At 40.5% G+C, this 12,054-nt stretch overlaps 1 protein-coding gene across 4 annotated transcripts in view; it reads right to left on the bottom strand.

The window, feature by feature from the left end:
* Positions 1–4,725: 4,725 nt before the first annotated feature.
* The window catches only part of CMTR2 (cap methyltransferase 2), a 9,144-nt gene continuing 1,815 nt past the window's right edge, over positions 4,726–12,054 (bottom strand). For 2 of the 4 annotated variants that reach the window (XM_072873325.1, XM_072873326.1), the window contains exon 2: positions 4,726–11,756. In XM_072873325.1, the coding sequence (XP_072729426.1) occupies positions 9,443–11,737 (2,295 nt within the window). In that variant the 5' untranslated portion in view covers positions 11,738–11,756 and the 3' untranslated portion in view covers positions 4,726–9,442. The remainder of the gene's footprint in view (positions 11,757–12,054) is intronic. The other 2 variants (XR_012044183.1, XR_012044184.1) reach the window with 2 other exon arrangements.

The following is a 12,054-nucleotide window of genomic DNA, read 5'->3' as shown; positions in this document are numbered from 1 at the left end:
AAGCTTCACTTCACAAAAAGCAAATATTTACATCCACTAGCAGCAGCTGTCTCTTTTCTTTTCTCCTCCATTTCATTTCCAGATGCATTGTTGGTGCATCTGCTCTATTAATTAAAACTGATTTACACAAGACAAAATTGAATCCTTAATACAACCGTTCAGTGGAAACAAGTGACATCTAAAATTGCACTTACATCTTCCAAAATTCCCATGTCCCATTTCCTCACCTTTGCTGCTTGAAAAGCATTTTGCTCTCTTCAAGCCCATAGGGCATTCCTATAGCTGAAAACAAAAAAATAATTCAGCCTAACCTGACTCTCCCGACCTGCTGCTATCTCCTGCCATCAATGATTAACATGGCAGGGGCTGAGGGGAAGGCAGGTGTTGTTTGGCTATTTGTTTTCATGATCTGACCATTTTTCAGGCTCATCTTTAGGAGAGCAAGGACTGGTGATGTAGTTTGGATTCTGACCTGAGCGGACCTTCCAGTGCTCAGCAAGGCATAAAACAGCACGACTGGTAAAGCAAAGCAATACAACAGTTCTGAGGAGCAAGCAGCTTTGCCACTGTGCATCACCACCGCTACAGGTGTCCTTCTTCCTCAGGAGAGAATTATTGGCCTCTGACTCTGGGGTTTGCCTGTTGTTAGTAATCCAGTGGTAACTTCAGGTCAGGAGGGTTACTTAGCAATCCTTGCCTTTCATTATCATAGCATCTATAAGAACTTGACATCTTCCAGACATTGCTCAGAAGGACTTGAGGCGGGAAGGGGAAGAGAAGAACGTAACAGACAGCACAGTCTCAATTTGTACTCCCTCTGGAAACAAGACTAAACCCTCTGCAAGCTACAGAGGAAGTTCTATCCACGTTTTTCCCAGTTCCTCTTATATCTGAACACCTTTCTGAGACCCTGCTGGCTATTTTAACAGAACTTTGCCCTCTCCATGATACAACAGCCACAAAGGCCATCTCAGCCACCATACCTTAATCCTGGCTTCAATTTAATCTCTGCTGTGAAAAGCCACAGAAGTGGAGTCCTTAAAACCTCATCTACCTTCAGGGGGAAAAAATAAATATACAAGTTGGCTCTAAGAGCAGATGGTGTCTAAAGGAAATTATGATAATTAAGCTTCAGAGTTGTAGATTTCCAAGGGACTACTTCACTCCAGCACCAGACCTCTAGGCCAGTGCAGCAGTTATTAAAATTATAAGTTTCACCACATTTTATTAATTGCTAATTACTGCTTCATTACTTCCACTTATGCTTCTGAGACCCCTGCTGTCACCGTTTCCTTCAGGAAGCGGTTCAGGTCACTTTAAAACTGCAAAGAGTGATGTGATGAGCAAAGTCAGCTATTGACACCTAAGTAGGTAGGTTCTGAGCCACTACATGTGCTTAGACCCAAACCTGTTCTGAGGTCTGTTACACACGCTAAACACACTTTTTATCAGGATCACACTAGAGGACTTGGAACAGGCCTGTAACTTCTGTGCCAGCTCCACTTCAGCAAACCCCACTGCCCCAGCCTCCAGCCTAAGGGGCAATGGCTGTCCTGTACCCTCTGTAACCCACTGAGAAACTAGTCAGACAATTTCACACTTGAGCCTAATCCTCTTCCTACTCAAATTCCCCTCAGATGTTTGATCAAGTACAGTTAGGATCTGGTCTCCATTTTCTCACACAGAGCAGTGATACTCAATCTACATGGAAGGTGCAGGAACTGAAAGCTGGACAATATCCAGAGCTTTGAACAGGTTTCCAAGCCTGAAAAACATATTTAAATACAGAACTTTCACAAAACTAGTCACATCATTAAGAGCCAAACCACTTACATGAATATAAATTTATGGGCTTATACTACCCTGTTTCATAATGGAAACAAAGCCAATTTAGGTTTCATTCAGGGCCAGTGCTCTTAACTGTGCATCTTAGGCATAACTGTACTTCTCCATAAATCTAAATTTCATTAACACCCAGAAATCAATTACTTTGTGATTCATAGTTAAGGCCATAGTACTGACAGTTACTAAACACCCAGCCTACTCTGGTATTCCACACAAAGTGCAAACTCACCCTAGTTGAGGACTAGCCTCTCCAGCATTCCCACAGAGCAGAGGTAGGTTTTTGAACTAGCTCTCAATACATTAGCTGGATCCAGGTCCCTCTCAGTTCATGCTAACACTCAATGCCAGTTCCAAGAGATGCACGGCTGCAATGTTATTTTCAGGTATGACCGCAAGCCTTCACTGCTGAACGTCACCATTTCTACGAGCCAGGAATCCTATAGCCATGCCAGTACTAGGCGCACTAATACCAAAACACATCATGTGCTACTGATCTATTCCATGCAGAGCTCTATATACTGTCTACGTGGCTTGCAGCATGGTTTACTCAAGCTACATAGCTGGGTACCTTCTATCAGCATTGCTGCAGCAATGAAGGCAGAGAGCCACAGCTGCTCAGACAGCTCCCGTGATTCGGATGTCCCCAGCAGCAGCAGTCCTGCCCGAGACCCGCACTCCTCTGCTGAACACTCATTTGTCAGAGAGCATCATTATTTGAGGGAACATGTAGCTATTCAGCAGCCACCTTGGAGTTGAGTTTAATTGTGACCCCAAGAGACATTTCATTACATTTAAACTCAACGGCACTGAGTTGTGCTCTGTCATCAACCTGGGGCAGTCAACCAATTATAAAGCAAGTATTTAATCACCTTAACTCTCTAGAGACTTAAATTAAGGGACTTCACCACCACAGTCCCTTCATTCCTTAGTCTAATTGAGGTTTCATTACCAACTGGCTACTGGGTCATCGTTTTGAGGCACAGGTACCTGACAGCTTAGGACCCAGGGGTACCTCAGCATGAGCTTTCATTTATATCAGGCAGCATTCATCCATTCATCTCTTAGCTATACAGATAATCGTCTCTGGCTTCAGCAACAAATAAGATTTTAATATTGATCCACTTCTCTCTGCTATCCCCCAATTTAGACAAATCTATTTGCCAACAAGTGACAGTCACTTTTCCTTGCTATCCTCCAATTTAGATAAATCAATTCTTTAACAAGCAACAGTCATCCTCATTTAGTAAAGCACTATGAAGATGCACTTTAACAGATATGTTCAAGTTTCCTATGGAGGAAAAATATTGTTTTAATAAAAGGAGCTGCTAACTGTGGTGCACTAGTTCAAGTATGAGTTGTATTACAGGTAAAATTTCATCTCCCCAGTCTTCCTGGGGGACACCGAGGACCTGACACAACCCAGTAAAAGAGAATTTGCTAAATATCTGTTCAGCCAGGGAGAGAGCTAATTTGCTTTATGCTCAGTGATCTGGCTTAGCTTTCAACACCAACTATGTAAACTTAAAAACTGGCAGGCATGCTAAAATATTAAGATCTATGAAAATTCAAATAAAATTTATAATCAACAATAAGTGTATAAATTGACTTTAAGGACTGAAGAAGTCACATACACAGTTTTTAAGGTCTGTAGCAGCAAAATGAAGACATCCACATTTTCCCTTTACTTTCTAATCTGCCATTTCATATGATTTTAGGCACTGTTTTTATACTGTTATATTGGGAATACAAGTATTTCATAGAACTGTTTGTGTTTGAATACAATTCTGAGCATTGACATTTCCCTATAATTCAGTAAAACCACCTTAAACAACATTTCCACCAAAATCAACCTGACAATCTTTCTAATGGGCTCTTCCAAGCCAGCCCCCATTTCAAAGACCACTCACTTCCAAATTCCTCATGTCCCCTGAAGTACATTTTGACATTAACAGCCAATGCTTACAGTCTAGAGCTTCACTAAAATCAAGTAAGACAACACTGTCCTGCATTTCAGCATACATTCAACACCACTTCTAGTTTAAAGATTTCCCCAACAAATGCCTACTAGCTGCAAGGAAATTAAGGTATCGGAACAGTATCCATTTCTTGTGTCACCTCATACCTCTAGGACACAGAACGGTTTTCCCCAGCTCCCTAATCTGGAGTTCACTTCCAAAGCAGAAAGGCAATAAAAAAAACCCATTAGCATTAATAACTGCAATCAAAATTAGTTAGCAAGCAGTCTCAAGACAAATCAAATAGCCAAGCCAAAGACAATCAGCTGGAACCCCTGCCAGTACAGCAGAGCCAACCCTGAGGAATAAGGCACACAGCTCTTCCTTAATAATACCATTCAGTGAAGGCAAGCACTTAGAATTAAAACATTTGGATAAGGATTAATAATAGACTTTGCAGACAAAAGTAGAGTGTGTAACAGCCTTGTCCTACCAGAGTGGCTGCCATAGCCAGGAGAAACTGAAGATCCTTAAGACAAAGTCCTTGCTGTTAAAGTAGGTTACAGCAACCACACAAGGGGACATAGATTGTAAAGCTCAGTGACAAGGGCAAGGGAACTGTGTGCAGGCCTCCTACACGCTGCTTTGACCACGTTTGCAACTGAAGTCTCTCTTTAAACTGGTAAACAGCAAAGGTAAAGATAGTTAAAGGAAACGAGAACCAAACACCACCCCCACTGAACAGGCTGCTCCAATGCCCCTGTATCCTTCACTCATTAAGGACGGATCCAAACGGCAAGATGAGGGAACTGTGGCTCAAAAAAATGAAATATTAAACCTCCCCAGACTTCTCCCTACTGTGCTTCATTGTTTTGTTCCACGTTTGGTAAAGAAACATGTAAACAGAAACATTTAAAACCTACAATAAAATACTTTATTTTCTCCAAATAACATTTATTTTCCTTTCCTTTTAAAAAAAAGGTCTTTTAACACTTATTTGCAGACCAAATGAAAATATGCAATAGCCATTTAAACCAACATCCCTTCATCTACTTAGAAAAATATATACATCCTTCAAAACAAAAGCACACATGGATTAGTTACAAAGCAAAAGCTCCACAGCTGTACAATCCTGGGGGTTTCCACACATGCAAACATGAACATATCTGAGTGTACAAGAAAGGCAGCACACAACTGGTGAACTGTTTGTTCAGGTGGTTATGCCTCAAAGCCTTTTTTTAAGAATTTTTAGCAAGGAAAGGCTAGCAAATCCTGTCAGCCACATGTTATATTACCCTCCCCTGGCTGGTGGAAAAGTTTCCTGCATTTAAATGTCTCCTAAAGTTTCTGCTTGTTATGAGCATAAATGTCTACAGCCACCAGCTAATTCTTTTAGCAAATTTCATTCTTAAGACTTGAAATCAGCTCTGGACCCATAAGGAGTCACAAGAGAGGGCTCGATGGAAATCCAAATTATTGCCTAAAGAGCAAGCAATGAACAGCCACAGGCTGAGCGCTTTTCTGGCATAAACAGCTCCATTCGATCTTTCTGTCAAGTGACTGAAGTGCACAAAGAACTGGAACTAAGGATATCAGCATGGCATTCATGAAAGTAGTTGCACAAATAAGACGGAAAAATCATTACCAGAATTTGGAAATTTTAATCTTAGTCTCCACTCACTAAAGTGCTAAAAAAAAAATAAGAGACTGATATTCAAAGGCTACAAGGTGAAATTTTAGAGGCTCTTGTTTAAAAGTGGGAAACGGAGGCAAGTACTGATAAACAAATCCATTTCATACTACCCAAAATGGTAAGACAAGCTACAGGATTTCCCCCACTTTACCATTAGGAACTAACATGCTGAAAATCAACCATAAATTAAAGAGATGTCAAAAGACAGTTTTTAGGGATGGTAACAGGAAGCTACAAGGCTCTGACGCTTCAGCTTACTGGTCAACCCTTGCTTCCAGTGAATCAAAGACTTGATGTTATTCTGCATCCTAAAGCACCCAGCCCAGTGGCCAGAAATCAAGGTGCATTTTTCTTTTCTCCTACTTTCTACATAGGCAATATTAAACCCTTCCCATTAAGTCCCAAGTTGTTTTTCTAATAGAATACAATTCTGCTACATATTCTACTTTTAGAACCAGTAATTTGATAGATCCAGCTTAAGATGAATAGACAGCAATTAGTATCGGTTTAACAGACTACCAGATTTCATACTATAAATCTCATTATGTTTTGTAGAAATTAAATTGGAAAGACAGTGGCAAGAACACATACAATCTGTGCACATCCAAATGAATCTAAATACAATACAAAATTAGTAAAAATAAGTAGCAAGTCTCTTAACTTTAATGGAACTCAACTTAAAAAAAAAAAAAATCAGCATTTTCATTTAGTGGAGTACCCAATTCATTCAACCCTTATGCAACTGATTTCAAAATGTTATGCTGGCTTAAAACAAAAGATCCAAAAAGTTTCAGAATAATAATGCAGCTCATAGCTAATCACTGGGCCTAGGTATCGGTCCTTCATTGGAAACCTGAAACAGCAGGGCTGCAAAACTAAATTTACCTCAAGTTTGCATGAATCTCAATCACATCATAACCAACTTATTCTCTCCACCCCCTCTATTTTCCCCTGTGTGAAACCTTAAGCTCCTAATTATGAAAACCAACACCCAGTTCATCTTCAAACAAGTAAAAAACCAACTTAAAAGCAGCCAGGATACTGAGACACTTCATCAGGTGTCACCCAAAATCAAATTGGCCAAAAACTGACAGCCTCAATGAAGGCAGGAGCCATCAGACCCTCTCCACAAAGGTTAATACATTTTTCCACTGCATTCTTACATATTCCAAAAGTCACAACATAAATTAAGTGTCACTTCTCTCAAATAAATCTTTGGTCTAAAGACAGCTAGGACAATGCAGGATTCTCACAATTAAAAGGACAAGTGTCATTCCTAACTTCGAAACTCCTGCCCTTAAAATAACAATAATAGAAAAAAAAACCCTCTCCAAACCACAGCCTTTCTTTTTAACAGACATAGCTGCTGTCAAAGCATTTCTCCTGTCATCTCCCCATGTCTACCAACAAACAAAAAAGCTCCAGAGCAAATCGAGCATCAGGATCCACAGGATATTGGATTTCCTTCAGTTTAGAGATCTGGCTTTCCACAGGAGAGCTTGCACACCTTTTTTTTTGGGTGGTACTTCCAAACAGATGGATTGTGTTTCCCCACCACCTCAGTCTAGTGTACCTTGAAGTACACAGTCCTAACTCCCCCCAAAGTTCTGTGACCATCTAAAATGTTTTCTCCTAAAAATAAATGAAAAAGGGGAGACTGATGATATGGGGATCGATGGTGTAGGAGGAATCTCATGTCAGTCTGCATAGTTCATCAGATGTACAGAACAGACCAAGGAAATCTTGAAAAAATAAATGCATTTTCCTCTCACAGTCTGTCAGTCACCTCAGGATTTTACTTTACCTATAAAATAATAATTTAAAAATATTAGACTAATGTTTGTAAGAAAAAACCCAAGTTATTTAAGGACCTACTAGATGAGATGCTGCTGGCTACTCATCTCTTCATGGCAGAATATCACAGTGTAAGCACACACATGCACTTGAAATATCTCATTTACCCCCACTTCAAGAGATGTCTTTTCAAATGCTTTGGCTCAGTGGGAGTTTCAGAAGCATTAATCACCTCTGAAACACTGTCAGAGACATAGGGGTGTCTTTGGTGGACAATACCTTTATCCTGCTTTTTGTTTCAGATAAAGATGACTTTTACAGGTGATCTTCGATACTGTCTCATCATCCGTTCTTCTACAATATTTCTTCCCCCCTTATTTATTCTGGTTTTCAGTATTTCTTTTTTATTTCTCAGTGAAATTAATCTGTGGCCCTGCTTGCACTCTTGAGTTTACAGGTTCAAAAATTATTTACAGGAGAAGCTATTACTACATATATCTCCCAATCTGTAGCCTTTGTTCCCTTCCTTCCTGGTCTGAGAGAGGAAGCATGACTCAGCTCACAGTATAAAGAGCAAGTTCATTTAAATAAATTTAAATGGACAATGACCAATCCCAGAAGCTTTTGTTAGGCTTCTATTTACATGCAACTGTAAAAAGCAAGATTTTTAGAAAATGTTATGAATTAGTCAGACCCGAGCCACCAACTCATTCACCTATGAAGTTCTTAAATAAAAAATGAACTGTTAAATGCATTAAACTCTGCCCGATCAACGTGGCAAGAAAGCCTATTAAATGTGCAGCACCTCCAGACAAAACAGTTTTTCAGCAGTGCTTTTAATCCCTTACCAGTAATCAATTATCCTTCAAGCTCCCACATTATATAACTAGAAGTGCTTCCAGAAGGTGACTGGTAATTCATCAGGAGACTATATTTTCCTTCTAACTCCACTCTTTCGACCTTTTCTACGAGATCTTGCACATATCAACAGCAAAGCCATTTTTCCTTTAAACATAATTTCTCCCTCTGAGCAGGTTTTTCCATGTACACTACAAACTTAAAACTAAATGTTAATATACACAAATTAGGCCTCAAAATTTAGCTCTCAAAGGAGCAATATGGAAAATAAAATTTTACTCCCTTAAAGGAACAGTCAGTTACCAATTTCATCATTTTTATCCTTAACGGGAACCAACTGAAATCTTAATCATACTTTCCCAAAGAAAGTTATCACATATTTCTTCAGCTTAATGCTCCTCCAGTGGTACCCAAAGCATTTCTTGATACACGAATCTGCACACGATAATGTTTTTAGCCTGAAAAACTTTTGCAGTTCCTCATTAATAGCTGCTGCCATAGACAGATGCAAGTCTTCACTTTCACTCAGGAGTCTGAAATTATTTTAAGGAGGACCCATAAGCCACATAAAAATAACATTATAACAGCACATTCCTTGATGGGGAGACAAAGCCACACAATAACCTGTCAAAAACCATACACAGCCTGCTGCTCTTCTCACAAACAAAATTAAAACCAAAGAGCATCTTTCCCTGAACATCTCTGCTACTGCTTAGAGGCAGTCAGTTTTAACCCAGTCTTTGTGAGACAGCTACCTGCTCACAAGACACTCATCCCTCAAGTCTTGTATCAGGCTTGCACACCGCTGAGCATTCTGGCCCAAACCTCACGTTTCCACTTCTACAAACCCTGGAAAAGTACACAGGTGTGTCAAAACTCCCACATTTTGTTCCGCAGAAGAGGGCTAATGTCACACAACAGGGTCCCTCATCATCTGGCCTGATCCAACAGGTATAAATCACCATACCACCTCTCATCATAAAGACCACAGTTCTGACCTAGGTGGCACACAAATAAGTTTGCTCAGGGAGAGCTGTGACAGAGGTGAAACAGTTTCTCTACTTCAATCGCTGTCCCTCCGAAGTTCCCCAAACCTGAGATTAAGCCTCAGGTTTCTGTACAACAGGCCAATATGGTGCAAGTGGAATTGATAGCTCAAAACATCCTCCCAACACCAACAATGTCACACCAGGGTTTTACAGTAACATTACCTTCACATTAACAATGTTTTTAACACCTTCTACCTGCCTGTGAAACAAGGTCTAGCAGCAGCAACTTGCTCAATTCTAGAATTATTCTAAAGTGAAATATTGCTAGTGGTTTGCAGCTGCTTAGCTTGCACAATTAAGTGGAGTTGTCTCTTTGCAATGGCTGTGTTCAAATCCCATAAGAACTCCAACAGTTTGCCCTGGAGGAGAACCTCCATAGGCACAAACTGCAAAACTTGCTGGGGAGAGTCCGTGTCTAGTAAAGAGCTCATTAGTTTACTCAGATGCTGCAGATATTCAACAACTGGATTTGGGAGGCCTCGGTAACCAACGCATAGCAAAGCAGCACTAGTCCTCAGAGGCTCATGGGAGGTCGGACAAGCGAATGTGATGCATCTGAAACAGCAATGCAGTATAAAGACCAGGCCAGCTGTGAAGCGTGTAAAACAAGAGAGAATAGGCAAAATCAACGCATCTCCCATTGTAAGCTGATTCAACGAATGCAGAATGCACTCCAAAAGCTGCTGCTGGTACTTTGGTTCTCCATCATAAAGCAAAGAGAAGCTAAAAGTCAGCAGTGTGGCCGAGTCCAGGAGCTTTATTTCCATACCGGGTTGACTTTCAGTATCACAGAGGGATGGAAAGTCCACCACAAGGCACTTGAATTGGTCACTACATTTTTCATTTAGGACTTCCTGATGACACCTGGAAAGATCAGACACTTCTGCCAGTAACAGTTTCCCAGGAAGAACTTCACATGAGTGACAAGGCTGCAGCATTTGTCTCCTTTTCAACATCCCCCCCAGCAATTCTTTCAAAGCTTCATTAAGATTTTCCAAGACCTGACCATCACAAAATGGAGAACATTTTACTATGGGGAGTCTTTTTCCTTCCAAAATGTACCACAAGCTACACTCAAGGTTAGAAGACAATCCTTCCAAGATGCACATTTTACCAGCATTATTTAAACTATGTTCTTCAGCCCAGTGATTAAAATAGCCCTTTGCCACTTTATCATTCCATGTAAGGGTTTCCAGAATCTTCCTTTCATTGTACGTACTAAAATACTTGTTTCTTTGCCCAAACCATTTTGCATTCATGCTGCAACCAGTCTGAGATTTCTTGACAAGCCAGTTATTTCTGGCAATGGGTTTCATATGAAGTCTTTGCATGAAGAACTCTACTGCACAATCTCTTAACTTGTTCAGTTTCATCTGCTCTGCTTCTTCCATGTGCTCAAAGAGATGGATGTTTTCAGAGATAGTCTCTACCTGGCACTTGTGGAAGAACATACAACATTCTTCATGTGTTTTAAGAAAAGATTCTGGTAGCATATGCTGGGGAAAAAGTGCTTTGTTGACCATTTCTGTTCCAAAGTTCTGCATCATCTTAGAAAGCAACAGATGAATGCTTTCTCTGCCCATATAACGAAGACAAATCACATAGGTCTCTGAGTTTCCAGCTTTACTAGTGGCTGGCTTAAAGACATGGACCTCCTCAAAAGAGCAGTTCAGCAGAAAAAGCAGGTTGGTAGAACAGTGTTCAAACAACGTGAACATCTTCAAAACAAAGGATCCCCCAGTGCCCAGGATCATTAAAGCAGTGACTGTTTCACAGTAATGAAGGGGTGAGACAAGAGCCTCCTGTTCACCCGGATTTCCCTGGCAATCAAAGCTGCCATCAGCAGTTACCAAGTGAACTGTGGCCATATTACTTACAAAGTTCTGAAGTCCTGTTAGATGTTTCAGTGTCATCACATCACCGGTGTTATCTGGGCCAAAGTACCACCAAGGCAACGTATTTGCTATAAGACGGTCATCCATGATCATCATAAGGGTGTCATTTGCTTCATGATAAGGGTTTAGAGTATTAGCTACCCAATTCCAGTCGCAAGGGATATGGTGGGATTTCAAGTAGTGATTGAGGCTGGCTATAAAAGCTCCAGGTGCTTCACAGAGGTGGACAGAATTCAGTTCTCCATCCTGAAGAGCTTCTTCAGGGAGAAGAGGAAAACTGCACAGAATCTCATGAAACTTGCACCAGGCCTGGGTGCACAGCTCAGCATTTACAGATTTCTTCACATGAGGAATTATTTTCCCCGCTCTATTGGTAAACGAGGTGTGCTGATGCCATTCATTCAGGTTCTTATCACTCAGTTGATTCTTCACTTCATTCATCGAGTCCTTCAGAGCCAGGAGTGAGTTGAATTCCCTGTGATCACACGTAAAAGCATCACTAGGATCTGGTAGATGCCATTCATTATTCATTGGCTTAGTGTAAGTAAACTTCTTTGCAAAGAGCTTCTCAATTTCAGAAAGAATTTCAGGACTGAACTTTTCAAGGTTTGTAGTCTGGTCAACATAAGGCTTCTTACATTTGTTCATTCTTGGATTGATTCACAACCTAGAGAACAGTGGGGGAGAAGAAACAACGTCACTCCAATCCCAAATGTATATAAATAAGCAAAGCTTTTTTTAAAAAATAAAAGTTTCTCCTGCTTAACCTCTGTATTCTAGATTGAGAGAGAGAAACGCTTCACAGAATCATATACCAATGAGGAAAATAAATGAGGGCTATCCTGAATAAAGCAATTTGGAAATCAGGAGGTTCACAGGTTCAATCACCCCTCATGCTATTTACATAGAAAGTGAAGAAGAGTTGGCTGCTGCTTTAGCTCTTCACCGACCTCTGAATACTCTGC

Source organism: Ciconia boyciana, chromosome 9 (assembly GCF_034638445.1).
Source record: "Ciconia boyciana chromosome 9, ASM3463844v1, whole genome shotgun sequence".
Classification (NCBI taxonomy): Eukaryota; Metazoa; Chordata; class Aves; order Ciconiiformes; family Ciconiidae; genus Ciconia; species Ciconia boyciana.
The sequence above is the reverse complement of the archived record's forward strand: the minus strand, read 5'-3'. Positions and strand labels throughout refer to the sequence as shown.